We start from the raw sequence: 19223 nt of genomic DNA, 5'->3' as shown, positions 1-19223 counted from the left end.
TGCTGTCGAACTCCCGAGATGCTCAGTGGAAAAATCTGCCAAACTGCAACTACCAGGAGGGCGGAGGGTCACTTCTGCTCAAAACAGAGAAAAACCACATCACTGTGGAGTCCAGAGTCACCAAGTAAAAATTCTTCCTGAAAGGCAGACCACAACACACTTGGGTTTCCTCCCCGCAACGTGCCAAGTCTGAACGAAGCAGGGAGAGGTCTGGAAGTCATTCACGCCAACAAACTCCGTATGCAAATGATCCTGCTCCAGGCCTGAGACCCTCTTTGGGCCAAACCAAAGCCCCACCCGTTACTCTCGGCCAAATGGGTGACAAAAGCTGAGAACTAGAAAGCCATTAAGAAGATAACAGTAGTTCCTAAAGAACAACTATTCTAAAACATGACCATAAACAGGCACACATAAACGTAAGGACAACAGCTCCTGGTAAGACGTTATTAATCCTGATGCTAGCCAGGCTGCCACCGTCAAGCCAGAGAAAGCTGAGCACCAAAGAACCACACCTCTCATTCTAACCGGCAGAAGTATTTGGTGGGGATGGAAGGGAATGTGTAATTTCACTGAATAAAATGAAAGACTGGCAATCTCACTGCAGTTTTTTTTTTTTTTCCAATAAGAAAAACGATACCCATCAGGTAAATTAAGGGAGATTAGTTTTGTTCCCAAAAGATGCCCACCAGCAGGATTCAGTTAAATTCAGTGTTTGCCCATGTATTGGGGTTATGGGCTCGGAAGCAGAAGCTTTAAGTTAATATGCCAACTGGAGACCAGAATCGGAGATTACACAGTTCCAGAATTATAAATAGAAATATCTGGCAAAACTGTGTTTCATCCCTGTAATTCAATCTGTACCCAATTTTCCAGGTGCACGACAGGTGTGTAAGGTACATACAGGCAAAGCTGTCTGTGCACGAGGCATCATGCTTCCAATGATGATGATAAACTGACAAACTCAGTGGAAATGTACTCATGAAACTATTCCCTGTTCACGGTCTCCCTTCCTATCAAGTTCAAGTTCCTTCAGTGCACAGATCTTGCCTGACTCTTCATGGCTGTACCCCTAGAGCTTAAAACAATGCTAGCATTATAGTGAATGTTCAATAAATATTTGTTGCATTGAATGAAAACCCACCAAAAGTCCTACCTCCAAACTTCTCCAGCAAACAAAAATCTCAGGGCTTAATTTTTCCCTTTCCAAACTGGTCCAATCATGGCCAATCTCACCAAATGTTGATCTGACCTAAGTTTCTCAAAGAATTGGGTCTACCAATCCTTGGCTTCAATCTTTGCTAAGTTGGTATTCAGCAGGTACCCTGGTTTCCCATCTGCCTACTGAGTAAAGTTCGAACTCCTACACTGGTATCCAAGCCCTACCTAATTTGGCCGGAACACACCTTACCAGCCTTGTCCCCTGTTCCCTTCAGCCCCCCTCAGAACACCTGAATACACTGTCAACACATCTTGCTCCCACCTACCTGACTGATTTAAATTTTTCCTCCCCGCCATGTAGGGGGTCCAATAGTGTCCCCCAGAAATTTATGTGCACCTAGAACCTCAAAATGGAACCTTATTGGGACATAAGGTCTTTGCAGATGTAACTAGTCAGGATGAGGTCACAGTGGTTTGGGGTGGGCCCTAAATTCAATGAGTAGTGTTCTTAGAAGAGGAGAGGACACGGAGAAGACACACACAGGGAAGACGGCCATGTGTGGACAGATGCAGAGACCGGAATGACGCAGCTCCAAGGCCAGGATGTCAGGAACCACCAGAAGCAAGGGAGGGCCACGGAAGGATTCTTGTCTAGAGCCTTCAGAAGGAGCACGGCCCTGCTGTCACCTTGATATCAGACTTCTAGGCCCCAGAGCAGTGACAGTACATTGTTGTTTTAAGCTACCCAGCTAACTAATATACCCCACCTTCAATCATCTTTGCCTGCTGAAATGTCATCCTGGCTCAGTTTGAAAGCCACCCCCCCACCACCTTTCTCTACCCCAAACACAAATACACCTGCCACCGTGAAACCCCTAGATACCCATCACTCGCTACCTTACGTAGACTCACGCACATGCTTCATCTCCTTGAGGAGGGCAGGTCCTGGGTCTTCTATATACTTCATCTTGCCCAAGAACCCAGCAGAGTGCGGCACAAGCAAGTAATGAATGCTTGCTGCAGGCATGGACACACAGTATGCTCTTTTGCCACAACCCACATAAACCCACGACCATTTCTCATTCAGATTTCCCATGAGTGAAATGAATTCTCCTCCCGTTCCTCCCTATTTAAATATATCGTTCTGTTGGGATAAAAAGCGAAGGCAACTATTCTTGCCAGCAGTATCTCAGTCTCAGGGCCAGTTCAGAAGTTCTTCTTCTTCCCTTTCATCCCAAGTATTTTAATTACCCAAGGCCTCAGAAAGCTCTCTTACTGCAGGCCCCAGAGACCAACGATGTTTACTCATCCCCAGAGCAAGGAGAGCCCAGGTGCAGGAAGAGTCACGTCTTGTTACTTTGAGATCAGCCCCGACTCGAAATTGCAAGGCAGACACCCAGCCCTGTCTCCTGACTTGTCAAGACCAGCTTCCCACTGAGATGCCATTTTGGGTTGAGATGGACACCAAAGCCAGGCCAGGACGCAGATGGCAGACACGGCTGTCCTGAGACACCCTGCCATCTGCGGTTCCGTGGCCCTCAGCTCTGACCTCCAGCCCCACAGGTGATTCCGTCCTCAGACGCAGCTGCCCACACCACGAGAACACTCAACACGGTGACATCAGCCACTCTCCCAGGGGAGAGACAGTGATGCCTGGTGGCTACAGGCATGGGCTGTGGGGCAGACAAGCCTGGGTTCAGACCCAGCTGGGTCACTTACTGGTCATTTGGATCTTGGGTCACACTCAGTCTCTCTGAACCTTTTACCCTTGTTCTCGGGGGATAACAGTAATACCCACACCATATAGGGTTTTGTGAGAGTTCCATAAAATGACATGTTGGACTCACTTAGTACAGCACCTGTCCTCGTCAACACTCAGTGACAGTAATTTGTTGTTGTTAATGTTGTCATTATTACTGCCGATCCTCAAACGTCCCTTCGTTCCAGATCGTGCACTTTCCAACCCCGGTAAGGACGATATTTAGATGGCTCGTTTAACATAAATGACCTCTACAAATACACAGCAGAGACTGTAAGTAACCGGTGACGGGCAGTATGATGGATGGGTCACGGGATCAGAGGCCCGGAGTTGACTCACTCACAGCACTGTGAGCACTCGGGCCAGTCTGGTTCCGCTGGCCAGCTCTCATCGTCCCTGTGGGCCTTCGCACTGCATTTGTGGTGGGCATAATACACACCGGATCGTACACGGTCCCCCCTTCGGAGACCCCACTGGAGCAATTCCTCTCAGGTTTCGGTGTCTAGGATTCCTGAAAATCTCCTGAATGCAATTTCAAAAGTCTAACAAACACTTGAAATCCAACGGATTCTGTTTTCTTCTGTCCCGCGGGAGGCCGGGATCTCAGGGCCAGACCCACAGCCCGCGGCTTCCAGGTGCACAGCACCCCACGGCGTTCACTGGACACCAACTTCTTGGTGAACGTCTCTGTACCTCCAGGGCACCTGCAACTGGTTTCTCCTTATTCTGCATTTGCCCCAATTTCCCATTTGTTTTAATCCTACGGTTCTGCACAAATATCTTTAAGATAGCTTAAATCCTTTGTGAGATGACCACAAAATAACTACACCAAATCAAAGAAAAAGCAGTTTTTCTCAGTTTCACGTTTCACGCACGTGAAGCAGGAACACAGGTAGTAATCCTAGCCCTTAGGAGGTTGTTGGATAGGAGTGACTTCGTGTCAAGTGTAGCACTCCAAGGGCCTTTCTCAGCTTTAGCTTTACTCTTTCTCGGTGTCCCCATCCCTTTCCTGAAGCCTCAGCTCAGGGAAGGAAAATCATTGAGCGCATTAGACACTGAAGCTCTGAGCCCACCAGGCAGCAGCATGGGAAGCCGGAGGGCATCGACCACAGAAGTGAGGTCTCTCATCGTTTCTGTCTGCTCAGCGGCAACACCACTCATGGCCCCTCCCCACCCTGTGAGGGGGGCACAGAGCCACCACCACACATGGGCTGGGGGACCAGAAGCCAGGTGACTGAGGTGAAACACTGGGTGGCACCACTCTGGCCAAGAATTCCTGCCTCCACGTTCCGATGCTGCTTCTCTCAGCTCGCAGGCGGATGTCCCAGCCAGCAGCGACCTCACGTCTCCTCAGAGCGGCCTGGGGAGGAAGGAAATCTGAGGGTGCTAAGCGGGGCCTTCCACGGGGTGTGCAGCAGAGATGGGCAAATGGTCACAAAATGCAATGGCCCGAGACTGTGGCACTGGGGACATGCTGGAAACTTTTGAAAATGCTCCAAAAATATCCAGCATGTCAGGGTGAGTGACCTCTCTCAGCAGGACAGCAGAAGACACACTCACTGTTTCTGAGGCCCACGTGGCGAAGACGGAAAAGCGTCCTAGGGTTAGAGGCCGAGGGAGGAAGACAGGAACGAAGAGGGGGACGAGGAGGGAGGGAAGGCACGGAGGAAAGATGAAAGATCAGTGGACGGAAACAGCACGAGAGACTGGCAACCAGGATTCTGGTCATCCTTTTTCCATCTACCTCTGGCTCGAATCTTCTTTGGACAAAGTTTTTACATAAACATATTTTTCCTTCCAATGCAGAGGAAGCCTGTTGTTTAACAGTGTTTTAATTGGCCAAGAGTAAACTCAACTGAAAGAAAAACCAAAGAGGACTTGAAAGAACCATCCCTGTTTATCAACAGGAAGCCACATGTACACGACACCCAGTGTGCATCCACCAGGGAACGCACCAGACCAGCTACTTGGCGCATTGTTTCATAGGCTCACGTCCTCTCTTCTTACAGATGGGAGAGCAGGTCAATACAGGAGGCTTTAAAACCAGAACTTAAATCTGAAACCTCTGGGATGTCTAATACCTATTGGACCACTTTTATTTTTAAGAATTTTTCTCTCTCCAACCATTTCATGGGAAACTCCACGCTCTGCTTTGGAAATCATCATTTTGGTCTCCCTCCAACGAATTGCTTGCAATCAGATAGCTCCTGACATTTTATGATGAGTCCTCACCCGCCCGTTCTGTGTCTCATTCGCTCCTTCCTTAGCAAGGCGGTGAGGGCAGAGGAATCAGAATGTGAAAATCCCTCACGCTGGGAAGCCCCAGAGAAGTGTCCACTGCTAAACCCATCACCTTTGCCTCCCTCCACGTGGAGCAGATCTTGTGGCAGGAAGGGGTTTTTATCGTGGGCTGTCATCACTGTGGTCATTCACTGTGATTTCCTGCCTGGACAGAAGCTGAGGAACCAGGGACCAGGGCAAAGTGGCCACTTCGAGAGGGGAGTCCTTGAAATGCCACCCGCAGCCCTCTGCCCCAAGAAAACCACATTTAGGAAGGTTACCTCGGTGCAGCACGATGTGGTCAATCATGTTGCGTTTGTATTTGGTGTGATAGAGGCAGAGAGGACAGCGAAGATCTTTGGGGCCCTCCTCGGGAACCGCCGAATGCCCGGCTTCCACGTGCATAGTAAAAGCAGATCTGGGAGAGAGGTGGGGGAGAGAGGTGATGAGTGTGACAAGGGATCATGTCGCTCACACATCCCCTGCTGGCTACCTCACTACGGGGCTTCTGTGTGTGACGCCCCTGCTTGAGGGCCCAAAGCACAGTTGTTCATCATGTTTGCTGACCACAAGCTCCTTGGTCACTCATCCACTAACTGGACTTTGTCATGCAGTGCTAACTTCCTCTTTGAAAATTTCTGCCACTTGGCCGGGGTCAGGGCTTACTCTGAAAAGAAATGGACTTCCCCAAACACTTTATTCTTGAAGATGAGAAGCTGCCTATTAAAAGCATAAAGCCAAAATCCCCACGAGAACCTCTTTCTCATTGTGCTTGGAAGGAGAGGGACTGGAGTCAGGTTCATTTCCCAGCTGCCTATGGGACTCTGAGGGCAAGTTGGCTGGGACGTCATGGCGGCCGACGATCAGGTAAACTAAACTCAAAGCTGTTGTACCAGCTTGAAGGAGGAAAGCGATTATTGTTGTCTACCCCTCCATCCTTTTCAAAACTTCATCATTTACAAAGCCTTCAGTGTCTCATAAAAATGGATGAAACCAAGAGTCTAATAGGCAAGGTCCCCTTCTTATTAACTCAAGTGCTTCTCTCCGGGGAGACATGTACACCTGTCAGTGGGCCCTTGTTATCTGGGTCTTCAGCCTCTTCTCAGTTCTAAGGTCACATACGTATTTATCTGAGAAACAACTGAACCAAATTAATATTAATAGTCAGAGAAGTAACACATTTCCCATCGAATCCCAGCAACTAAGGTGTGGGTGGAAAAGAACCTTGTTCTTCTTCCGATTGTTTTCTGTTGGCCATGAAGCCTACTTTTGCCAGCCTGGCTGCGTGGAGTCTGTCTTGAAGTACTAGAGTGGCCTAAGGCTCAGGGCCTAACAGCAACAGGAAGAGATAATGATAGCTTTACACCTGTAATAGAGCCATCTAATATTACATTATTATAATAGCTTTCAATGATACTGTAATACTAATTAGTACTTCCTTTGCGCCAGGCACTATTCTGAGCACTCTAGATATATTGGTTCATTTACTCCTCCTCAGAGTCCTGTAAGTGAGGTAGTATTACTACCTTTATTTTGCAGATAAGGACCAGGAGACACAGAGAAGCTTAGGGACTTGTCCAAAGTCACACAGCCAGTTCGTGACAAAGCTGGGATTCAAACCCAGGTAGTCAGACTCCACACTCTGCACTCATAACCACCGACCTAAACAGCATTGCACAGGATGAGATTAAATCACAAGAGTCTAGAGCACATGATAGGAAGCACTCTGTTCTTTGAGCTCACCGATTCTGTTATACACAGGAGCAGAGGTGGCTTTGGATTATCTTTTTCTGGATTGGAACAATCTCTCTACAATTGTTCAGTTCTAGTCTTCACAGTGCTGGAGTCTTGATTCTCTGGGTGTCTCTCAACAATATGATCTTAAGAAATAGGAATTTTCTATAAGGGTAGCAGGGAAATCACAATTGCTGGATGTTCTCTCTTGGCTTTGACTTTGCTTTCAAAAACACAGATTTTTTTTTCCCCCAAAGACAAATTCAAAAAAGGGAGGATAGTCTTTCGAAGGGAAAAAAACCACTCATTGCTTCATGCACTGGGCCCAAGAAATCCCTTACCACGCTCTCACACTCCTTGGCTGCCCATTCGCTCTGACGTTTAAACTCGTTTGTTCTGACAGAGCGAGCGCTTCGCCCCCAAGCCCCCTTCCACAAACCCCAAAGCAGTCTTCTGGAACTAGCCTCCTTTTGTGAAGACTGGACCCCATCCCTGCAGGATCCCGCGGGCAGGGCCTTCCCTGCGCTCCCGGTAGGAAAGCACGGGGAAGCGTGAGGTGAGGGGTGGGGCAGGCACAGCCACTTTGTTTCTCCAGGCTGTTCTTCACGCCACTTACTTAAAGCCTGTGTAAAAGGAGCAGTCTTTGCACTTGAAGAGCTTCTTCCCGCCATGCTTGTCCCTGTAATGGCGTCTGATGCTCTGGATGTAGCCAGAGGAGAATTCACAGAATTCGCAGTGCAGAACAGCCTCGGTTTTCTGCTCGGCACCCCCAGCGGCCCCGGAGAGGGGCACGGGGCTGACTCGGCTGTTGTTCCTCGCCAGCGCGGCCGACTGATAGTGGTTCAACTGCTGCTGAACATCTGGAGGTTCTGAGTAGGAGGAGTCTGCGGACAGACGGGGACAAGGACACCGGACACAGAGAACCACAGTGGAGCTTTGACCCCTGAAAACCCCCCGACATTAGTCTGGAGTAGTTGTTTTTCTTTTCCCTACAGATGATGACTACGATCCACCTTTCATCTTCATTTACATCCTACCACACAGATCTGGGGAAGGGCAGGTGGGAAGGAAGTGTCGCTTCTTTTCATCTGACGTTGAGGGCTCGTGGCATTTAAAACTAAAACGCTGAGGTGAAAGGTTTCAAAGTGAAGGAAGAAAGAAAGTCAACTGTTGTCTAGAGGAAACGGCTGCCACAGAGTACCCACCCGTCCCTGTAGGTGAGATAAATGAACGCACAGAAAGCACACAGGCACCGATGTGAGAAAGGAAAGCAGATGATGTCATATCTCCTCCTCTGCAGCCCAGAATTATTCAAGCCAATCCCCCGCCCCCCAGAAAGAAGGTCTTTAACAGAAATGCTCGAACACATGGCACTCACAAATACAAAAATGTTTTATGTCTTCACAGTCAAGTGATTTAAAATTTAAAATATAAAGATCTAATAGTGTTCTCCTGGAATGGATGTTTAAAGCTTAGTCAGCATTAAGATGGAGATTTATTCATAAATCCCATTAAAATGAAATTCCAAATAAGTTTCCCTAAAAGGTATTTTAAAGTTTGCAATTCGGAGGAAAATGTCGGAAATGACAGCCATAAATCTTAACCCTGAGAAGCTTCAGTGGAGAAATGTGGTGGAGAAATGTGATCTAGATGGGAGGGGGGAAAATCTCGGTTTTTTAAAAAATCAGAGAGAGGGAGAAAGAAAGATCTTGACCCTTTTCCAAACATGCTGCTTTGAATGTTGAGGCTACGCTTTCGGCAACATTGTCCTGCACAACCCAGAGCTGCCTAGGAATGACGCAAATGAAGTCTTTGAATACCCCACAGATGAATTTCAGTGTAACTTTCCTTGAAAACAAAGGGCTCTTTTTTTTTTAAGCCTTTCAAAAAGCAAGGTGGGAAAGGGGATAGAAACTGTACCAGCCTCCTGATTTGATGGACACTTAATTTTCCAAAGCACGATTCCCCGAGGCAGGACACGGAGGAATTCTGTAAAACCCGTATTTGATGAAACCAGGACCATCCATCCCGTTGGCCTCTTTGAGAAGAAAAACAAAAACAGAGCAGCCTCCCTTATTGTGAGGCCACCTCCTGTCTTCAAAATACTAAAATACCTTCCCTTCTTGTTCTCCTCCTCCCCCTCTTCAATTTGTATTCCTCAAGATGGAGAAAAAACCCCTTTGGAAATTGTAAACAAACCTGCCACACACACAAAAATAAAACAAAAGGAAACTTGAACAATACCTCCAAGCCTCCATGAGTTCATTACCAGGTGTAAACTGGAGACAAAGGAAGAAAGGAATGACACAACCGAATTCATTTTACTCAAGTCTTTTATCTCTGGTTTCTTTATTCCTCAACCCTAGCTGATGAACCCACTCAGGATCACAATAATGCAATTGTCAACTTCTCATTCTTCCTTTCAATAGCAGGTTTGTTTACCATTGCATGGATTGTTCAAGATGTTTTCTATTTAAGCTCTCAAGACTAGTTTCTGCTTAAAACACACACACGAGGAAGCACAAAACACACTCCGCCTCTCTTGTTAACATGGGCCTGAGCGGCGGGTTGGGCACTGCCCCGTCAGCATCCCTGACAAGCCCCTGTCCTCTTGTTCGCTCTTCACTCTACAGGATCGAAATCCTGGGACCAACAAGGCCAAGGCGGGGTCCCGCTGCCTGTGAGCTCTCGGCCGCCCACAAATCTACCCAGAGACCAAAATGAACATCCCAAGGAACAGTCCATTTCTCAGAAAGCAGCTCCCTCCAAGACCCAGCACCCAACTCAGCGAGTCCTGCAGGCTAGCATGGAGGCTGGCTGTCACCTCAGACACAGGCCCCCGACAGCTTCAACCCCTTTACAGCAGAACCTGCAAAGAAGTCCGTTGTTCCGACTCAGATCATAAGCCAGGTGAATTCATCTTCCCCTAACTTCCACCCACCCCAACTTCACACCTGCACTAATCTCTTAGGGAGACTCCCTCCAAGGGAAGGGAGTCTCCTTTGATTTAACACATTTTTCTTATCTCTAGGGTCTATTGCATTTCATTCCATCCATCCCAAAAAACGAATTCTAAATTTTAACTTCGGTATATATATGTTACATGAAACTTGAAGAAACAGAAATGCAAGAAGTGGTGAGGGAAAGCCTTCCAAGAAAGGGAGGCTCAGCGCCCTTCCCTCGTAAATGGCAATGCAAAAGGGACAGCTGTATGTACCGTGTTATGAATTCCCCCCCTTTTTTTTTTCCTGGTTAAAATCCGACGGACAGGTTTATTTACGAAAATAGGCAAATCCCACCGCTTACGGTACATTGGTAATAATGCCCAGCTCACAACTGTTTGGGTCTTCTTAGAGCTTTACTTTCTTCTCTGGTGCCAAGACACACTATGTCTCTCATTCTCTCTCACTTGGGAGTTTGTGAATAATGTACAATTTTAGCACTTTGGGCACTAAAGTGACAAAGACGTGAGCGTGTATGATTCCACCGATCTTAAAAAAGCCCACTTGCTAATCTACAGAACATTCTAGCTTGTTCACGAGGCACAGCCTGAGGAACAGGAAGAGGGTCGTTTTTGTGCCCAGGTTAGAAAGGCAAACAGATTGTTAGTGGTGAAGGACACGTCACGGAGGTTAAAAATCATCATTAAGGCTATTTTCTTCATTCCGAGCTTACAGAAAGTGAAAAAAACTCTATGCTTTCAACAGCCGGGCTTGCGGTCACTGAGAAATACAGCAGCGGAAGCACAGGGGTGTGAATTCAGGGGAGAAACTGAACCCGAGGTGCTCACCCAGGTCACATCTTTATCACCTGGATGGCCAGTAATCCTTAAAGAGGAACCATGAGCAGAGACCAGGCTGGTCCCTACGTTCCTAACCCAACCCTGAGACATGCCTGCTGTCTAGAGGTTTAATTCTCTGACCTGTGACTATATTCACGTGCAAAGTTTTAGAAATTACGTTATCAGGTACAGTTATAGTTGTAAGATAAATCTAAGTCACGGGTAGCTATCCACTTTGTCAACGGTCTATAAAAATAATTGTATTTTGTAAAATCAGGATCAAAATAGAATTTTAGCATGGACGGTCACGGTGCTTATAGAAATGGGTTTGGAATTTATTGAACTGCCAGCAATTAATTCTCACAACTATGGCGTGCCGTGTAGGTTCTCGTCACAATCTTACCCATGAGGTAGTTGAGGCAGTTGGTCATACGGCTAGTAAGAGGCAGAGGTTGGGTTTGAACAAAGATTCGTCTGACTCTAAAATCTGAATTTTGCCCATCAGGTATCTATTGTCCATCAACAATAAATATTTAGCAGAGAGGAGAGAAAAAAGGTGACAGAAAAATTGAAATACCATTAGAATAGATAGAAATGGAAACAGGACAGATAGGGAGTAACAGTGAACGGGATGTGAAAGAAAACACTAAAATAAGCCTTTCAGAACACGTGGGGGAAAAATACAGCAAGGCTCGTGGGAAAGAAAAAGAATATCCAAAATTGTAAGATGCTTTATAAAAACGAAAACACGGGATCACATAGGAGACAAGTCCACAAGCAGGCTGTGCAGGAGAACACAGCAGATGCCCAGCATCGGAAACCCGCCGGCCCGTGCTTTCATAGACGCCTGATAAACTGCCCTCAAGTAATACTGCTCTGAAATTCCTCGGGTGGAATCTGGCTGGGAAAAGAAAGGTACACGGACGGGAGGCGGATGCTTTCCGGTGGCTCTTGGACAGGCGTTCAAACCAGGGAAAGGGCTGGGTTCCGGATGAAACCTCCCAGGCCTCTCACTTAGCCATGTTCCCAGAGAAGTTCTTCTTGCTATAGTCCATCTCCCAGAATGCCAGCCAAACCCAGGTGACTGTCAGTTCTAGGGGTTTTTTTCCTTCTTCTTTCTCTAAAAATTAGCCAGCACAGAAACAATCACAAGAAACTGGATTTTATAAAGGCGAATGACAAACAAGTGAACTCTGGGAACACAATAAGCATGATAGAATGAAGTGTTCTTGAATATTCTGAGGCTACAAACATGTAGTTAACACCCTCTTAGTGCCAGGCTATGTGCGGGCTCTAGGGAGTGAAAGTCCAAGAAGACACCAGGGGTACGTTCTCAGAGCTGGGGTCTAGCAGGGGGGTGAGCAGAGCTGTTGTGACACCACAGGCCTTCTCCACGTCTGGCAAACTTACTCCACTGATTGAAGGAATACAAGAGGCAAGGAGAACAAATGAACAGTAGCAGGAGAATTTAACTATTGGAGGATTAAGGGAGACACAGGAAGAGTAAGAATCAATTGGGCAGTAAATTGTGGGCGCTGCAGAGGACAGCCCCCTTATGCACTGAGTGATCCAAAAAGGGAGCTGTACAGGAAGATCAATTCTCAATTTTCTACAGCTCCACAGAGAGGATCTGAGTGAAGGTACAAACGTAGCAGAAGGATTTTGGCGCCAGCAACCACACTTAATTCTATTTGAGCTAGATGTTCGTGCAGACTTGGGGAGGCAGGCTCTTTGGTCGGCGCGAACCAAGTACCAGGAGAAAATAAAAGACAAAGGATCTTAGGGAAGCAAATCAGGGGTGCCCAGGGGGGCAAATGCTTCAGTTATATCCATTTGTTCAGCAAATATTTACTGAGCATCTAAGTCAACAGGAGAGTCAGTTCTGGGGCACAGGATTTGGTTCCTGTCCTCAAGCAGCTGTCTCAGATGGACACGTAAATAACTGATGGTGATAAATGCAAAGAAATAAACGTCCTGATAGAGGCATCCCTAAAGAGCTAGTGGAGAAGAAGCAAAATCAGTACGTGGTGACTGAGGAAATGTTGGAAGAAGAGAGACGGAGGAGAACGTCAAGAGAAACTTGAGTGCCCACTAATAACTAGCATTAGTGTGTTCATTAATGAAGTCAACACTAGACACGAAGATGCTGGAACGTTCAATTCACCACACTTCCACCTTAAGTCGTAAATAGAAATGAAATAACTCCATTCTTATCACAATGAGAAAAAGTCACCTAATTCCAACAGGGAAAAGGAATGAAGATCGGAGGATGAGTGTGAACAGAAAAATATGTATACCAGAAAGTGGGGTAGACTGCATTAGGGAGAATTTAAAATCTTCTAAAATAGCATAGAAAGTTCAAAATAATGCCTAAACTGTAGTTTTCTTTAGAAAAGCGGGTGATTTAGCAACTCAAGTTTGGTAGCAGAAGGAACCAGAAACAGAATATTACCTGTGGATAATTTAACTGCAACGACTGTAAATATCCAAAGTATGGGGGTGGTGAGGGTGGGACCCCCGAAATGCTGTAAATACAGCCCATTATTTCCCGTCAAGCAATCATAGAAAACTGGAGAAGGGCACATTAACAATATCAAGAAAGCACTGAAAGATCTACTTTAGTCAGTAGCTGGGAAACTTCTGGAATGCCATGCAACCTCTAGCACACAACTGCTAATAAGCGTGGGCAAAGGACAAAAATAGTCTACGTGTCTTCACGTCTGTGCTAGTGACCCAGGTATCTGTGGGGACGAGAGAATCCTGCCGCCATGAGAAACCCAGTGAGCTCTGAGATCATTAAGCTCTCTAAAATGTCGGAATCCTTAAACCTGAGGCGCTGAAGCCCGACCTCCTCTTTGCCCACACTTCTCCTTTTGCCCTTTTGCTCCTTTGCCCACGTGTCTGAATGTTAGTGAATGGCTCGCTGCTTCGTTCCAGTTTCAGCTGTGAGATTCTTCCTCCCAACTGTCCTTGGCAGTAGCGCTTGAGCCCCTACCCCGTCCTAGAGACCAGTGTCACGCTCAGCTCCAACCACTTCCCTCTCTGGGCTTTCGCTTCCCATTGTTCATTCAGGCCCTCATATCCTGCATGGGCAGCTTGAACAGCCTCCTATCTGGTCTTCCTTTCTCAGAGATCTGTTCTAGTCTAGCCGGCATGCGCATCACAGACATGTGATCACTTACATGGTCATAATAGGATTATGCTGCGGTGCCCAAAGGTGAGGTCTTTATTCCTGAGTGCAGTACACAGAGCTCTTCAGTCTGGCCCCAGAGCATGCGTTCAGCCTCACTTCTAGCTCGTTCCCAATTCCCAGAAGCACATTCTGCCTATTTCATCATTGGGAGTCCTTGACCAGGGCTACTGAGCTCTCTTCTTCCTCTTTTTGCCTGGCAAATATCTACCCATCCTTCAGAGCTCAGCTGAAATATCATCTACACTGTGATGACTTTTCCCAACAATCCAGATAGGACGCTGATCTCCTCGGTGCTTCGTCAGCACAGACACATCGGGATTCTCACCCTGATCTCATTACACCTCACATTACACTCACACGTTCCCCTAAGCAACCTCCACCATCACATTTGGCCAGATCGATGCCTCTGACCTTAAAACATCCTGACCCAAGAAGACCGAAGGCAGCAGTGTCTGGGCTGGTGCTGGGGGTCACCCTCCAGCAGGCCCAACCATCTCTGCTTCCAACAGTTGAGCTGATGCTAACAACAATCCACTGGATTCGCTCCCAGACTTCTTTGTACCTGTTATATTTGCCAATGAGCTTGTTTGATGTCATTAAGATGACCTAAAATGATGGAATATGGGCATAAAGTGTCATTTCTATGAAAGCTACATTGAATGCTTTGGAAAGACTTGATAAAGTCAAGTTGCTAAAAAAAAATTCCAACAAATTATGTTTTGGCAAGACCAACTATAAAAGATTGAGAACATAAAAATCTAGAAGGACTCTGCTCTACGACTGTTCCACAAATGTCTAAATTACCACTCCACTTAAATGAAGCTGAATCTGGAAGTAACACATGATACAACGTACGTGCCCGTGGTTTATGCAAGAGAAGAAATGGGGAGCTTCAGTCAAAGGACTCCAATACATACACTGGACCCTACATCCCAATACTGGTGAATGAATCTATTTTGTAGGTGAAAATAAAATGCTTAAGACATTTTAAAAAGGATTCCCTGCATTTAGAAACTTTCAACTATAACTGAGAAGGTGAGTATTGATCACATCAAATAAGAGGGTTTCTACTATGTCAGTTTATATATTTGCTCCGAATTTTCTATTAATTCAGAAAATACTTATTGAGAGACCTCTACGTGCCAGGCACCTCTAAGCACTTGGGATACATCAGTGCAAAAAAACCAAGAATCCTTGTGGAGCTTACATTTTAGATTGGCAGGAATAGTACCTCACATGCTTTTAATAGCCACAGAGACTCACGGTCCTTTCATAAAGAAAGGTACTTATGAAAAAAGGTACTTATGAAAATGTTGCTAGATTGAATTTGTGGACAACTTTCTTAAATTCAGGCCTGCCTGCTTGTCTGTCTATCCATCCATCCATCACCTACCATTTTAAGTTACAAAAACAATATGCTGTCAAGATGATTCTCAGACTCAAAAAGTTTACTTATTTAATAATTTTTCTTAGGTTCTACCTAAATCCCTTTGAAACTTAACGTAACTCCCTCTGTTTCTCAAGATACCTGTTGTTTACTTCATGCTATTAACACAGAGCAGAACTTGGCATCCAGAAGAATACCACCAACTACAAATCATTGATTCAACTTTCCAAGCATTTCCTTTGAAGAGTCTCAAAAATGTTCTCCATCTATGGGCCATTCCAAAAACTTCTGGATAGTGTCTAAAGGGGAACATAAATCTCTAGAGGCAGGCACACTATTTTATTTCCTTCTTTTGATTATGCCTTGAAAATCTCCAGGCCAAGGACTCCAGCACCTCCTCATCTTCCATCATCAGTGAAGCTCTCTGGCCTGGATGCACAAGATTATGCTACAATGGCCAGGGGGACAATGGGCGCTGGATGACTATATATAGGAATTCTGGGCTTGGTTGTCATGGAGGCAAATGGAAAAACAAACGCCTAATCCTGAAAATAAGGTTGAGGCCAAACTTGAAGGAAACACACTTTGAAAACTTCCTGTCATTCTGATGAGTAAAAACAAAACCTTGAAATATGATCAGGGAATAGATGAGAAAACAAAACAAAACAAAAAAATTAGTCTCCAAAATGACAAAAACAGCAATAAATAAATAAATAAATAAAAAGGCCAGCTTCTCTTTTTGAGAGTTCATGTCCCATCCTATTGAAGTTCATTGAAAGGGTCTCACAATGGCCTGATTTTACATGAACCTTCATGTTCTCTCTCTCTCTCTATAAGGGGATTCAGGCAAGTCTGACCTAAATCTGTTAAGACTTGCAGTTCGCCAGGCCCTATATTTGGGGGTCAAAAACATTTGTCTCGCTGTGGTTTTCTGCAAATGGCATCACCATCCACCCAGTCAACAAAATTAGATCAATTCCTCCTTGATTCCTTTCTCTCTTTCGCTCTATGTGGTCAATGAGTGGAAAGCCCTGTTGGGTCAACCTCGTGAACGGCACTTCCTCTGTGACCCATCCACTACTCCATGGCCACAGCTCTGGTTCAGGTCCTGTGGTTGCATGCATCAGCTTCCACTGCAAAATGTTCCTGACAGGCATTCTGTTTCCAAGTTTCTTCTCCTCCTAAGATTCCTCTCTTTTCTAAGAGCAAACATGACCATCACCGTGTCTGACAGGAAAAGGTCCAAACTCTGCGCTGTTGGTGCTCCCGCCCTCCTGCACCTTCCCAGACCGACCCAACCCCACACCCACACAGGGGCTCCTAACATTCGCTGTGTGTTTCCTTTCACCACTGTTCATCTTGCAATGCCTTTCTTCTACTTTTCAGCCTTCTCAACTTCTACCATCTTTCAAAACCCAACTCAGTTCAAATCGGCCATCATGACAAAGATCTGCCTTGATCTTTCTAGGTACAAGTATTAAAATCCCTACTAGTGCCCAAGACAGGGCATGAGATTAATTTATTTTACCTCTGCCGAACTAGGATATCTTTGAAAATAAGATATCCATCCATCCATCCATCCGTAACTTCTTTAAAGTTCATATCCCCCCAGAACTGAGCTCCTGGTCTGGCCCAAAGCAGGTGCTCAATAAACGTGTTACTAGGCTCCAAAGACCATTCAAACTGAAAAAAGTGCTCTGGAAAACTGGATTTAAAAGGAAAATCCGATGAACCAAATGGCACTCTCTCGTTGGGACACCGAGGTTGACAGAGGCTTCCCACTGAAACACTGACCCACTTCTACTGAAACAAACTTGGGTCTTTTTTAATTACCTGGAGAATGGCTTCTGGAACATTTGAGAGTTTGGACGGCATGAGATTCATCATCCATGGCCATCCCAAGAAGCCAAAGGCATCATTTCTGCTTCTGACCCTAAATCAGCTATGAAGTCTAAACTTTGAAACAGTTGGTATCAGGCTACCTGGGAGCACTTCAGTTGATTCCATATGCAACTCTCTCCTCCTTTTTTGCACCCAGTGAGAGGCACAGAGGTTTGTAAAATGCACGGGTGTAACTGGCACCACGTATCTGAATGCACTGTGACTCTTCTACGGTCAACTTCTACGGCCATGAAAACGGAGCCCTCTGAAATTCATGAGAAAGTATTCATGGATTCCTTGCACACATTTATCACTATATTTTCACCGTACAAATTGTTTTACCAGTTTTCCTCTATCGGGAATGCACTCTCATCCCAGGTATGTAGCGTAGAGATGAGGCATTTTGCATAGAGACTTCTGGCACTCAGCAAAGTGGAGATGAGATGACCTCCTGTTCCCCGGCCAGTCCATCGAGAAACAGAAAGAGAACCTGGGGTTCCTGCGTGCCCCAGTTTCAAAAACACGTTCTCTTTCTGCCACAGTCATTAGCAAACATTGTAGGTATTCCTTCCGCACTAGACGTTATTTGTAACTCAAAGTGTGTGTTCTTAAAAAGCCTCCTCAAAGCTGGCTGGAAATTTGTCGAGAAACAATGAATGTGTGGTAATGGAGCCTTTTTCTAATGTTTTCTTTTTTTTTTTTTTTTTGAGGAAACTCTGGGTGGCATCTGCCATTGTTGATTGAGAAGCTCTTACAATACCAAATGCAAAATTCACCTGTGACTCTTTTGAATTGCGTGATGAGGAAGTAATGTTTCCTGCTGCTCGTCATATAGATGTCTTTACCACACTGAAAATCCAACGCAAAACTTGGAGTACAAAAACCTCTTTATATCAGCGACTTGGCCTCAACCGTAGAGAGCTTGCTAGCAACTTCAGATGGCATTGAGAGCTCGCGGGCCGTGGGCAAGGCCACAGAGCTTCCTCCTCAAGACCTGACTGGAGGGAAGATGCCTACTGACTTCAAGGAGTTGGTCACAATGGACGGCTTGCTAGGAACAGTGCAGTCAGCCCGGGCAGGAAACAACTGTAGCGATTTCTTCAAAGATTAGATAATCAGGAGAAAAGAACACATCTGAGTATAAGCATATATATTTAGATACGTGTAGAGCTCTAAGTGATGATATGGAAATCAGGTGAGAAAGGCAATGGTTTATCAAGAATAGAACAAGAAGCCACACTTCAAAGCACAGAGTTTTTCTAAAACCGTTGCCCAGCAGTGGGAGTCTCCTAAACCAACAAACCCGGTGGGTTTCTTACCATTGTTCCTTTTCTTTTTCCCTATTCCGATGCTGTGGAAGAAAATCCTGGCTCTGGGTTAAGCTACGTTTTTTAATCACCATTAAAGCAGTAGGTTCTTCCCTTCGGACAGACAGGTCTTCTGCCTGCTCTAAACTCGCCTGCTCAGTGGGGCTGGGCTCAGGTGTCGAGTGGAAGCCTCCAAGAAGGCAGAGGGACAGGTGGTGAGATCCAGGGTCACCTTCTATTGTCTCCACCAGCTCTTGGGCTAGCACCTGTGTCAAGGGCTTCTTACGAGGTCTCTTGCTGATCTTCACCATGACCTTGAAATGGGAAAACCAAGGGAGCAACTGGACAAGAGGTTCCAGAGGTGCATCGAGGCCCCCTGGGAACCCTGGGAAGACATGTAGTTACGCAGACCTCTGCTTCCTCACGGGTAAAACGGGAGAGCGTGACACTGGTAAACATCACAGTGCATACGGTGTGAAGCAGAGGAGGCCAGAGTGGGAAGCGCGGCACCTGGTGCACAAAGCAGGGCTTTAAGGGTCTCCGTTCCACAGCAGTTAAAGTCGACATCACATCATTTTGCACTGCATTATAAATTGCCTTCTGAAGTTTATGGAGTGTTTTCTATCCACGCACAAATTTGGGCTCCTTAACCGGAGTTCCACTGCTCTAAACAGATGTAACGAACATTCATCCCAGCTCCAGGTACGTGGTAGGAGCTCGGCAGCCAGCTTTGGACTGACTGA

At 46.1% G+C, this 19223-nt stretch overlaps 1 protein-coding gene across 8 annotated transcripts in view; it reads right to left on the bottom strand.

The window, feature by feature from the left end:
* The window catches only part of ZNF462 (zinc finger protein 462), a 119413-nt gene that overhangs the window by 26706 nt on the left and 73484 nt on the right, over window positions 1-19223 (bottom strand). For all 8 annotated transcript variants that reach the window (XR_014140101.1, XR_014140099.1, XR_014140100.1 and 5 more), the window contains 2 exons: window positions 7548-7815; window positions 5479-5615 (listed from right to left, as the gene is read on the bottom strand). Coding sequence is in view for 5 of the 8 variants with exons in the window: in XM_081803319.1 (XP_081659445.1) it covers window positions 5479-5615; window positions 7548-7815 (405 nt within the window). In the remaining 3 variants the exon portion in view is untranslated. The remainder of the gene's footprint in view (window positions 1-5478; window positions 5616-7547; window positions 7816-19223) is intronic.

The sequence above is a fragment of the Leptonychotes weddellii genome, chromosome 14 (genome assembly GCF_054177405.1).
Source record: "Leptonychotes weddellii isolate Sample4059 chromosome 14, ASM5417740v2, whole genome shotgun sequence".
NCBI classification, from domain to species: Eukaryota; Metazoa; Chordata; class Mammalia; order Carnivora; family Phocidae; genus Leptonychotes; species Leptonychotes weddellii.
Note: the sequence above shows the minus strand (reverse complement) of the source record. Positions and strands in the feature narration are given on the sequence as shown.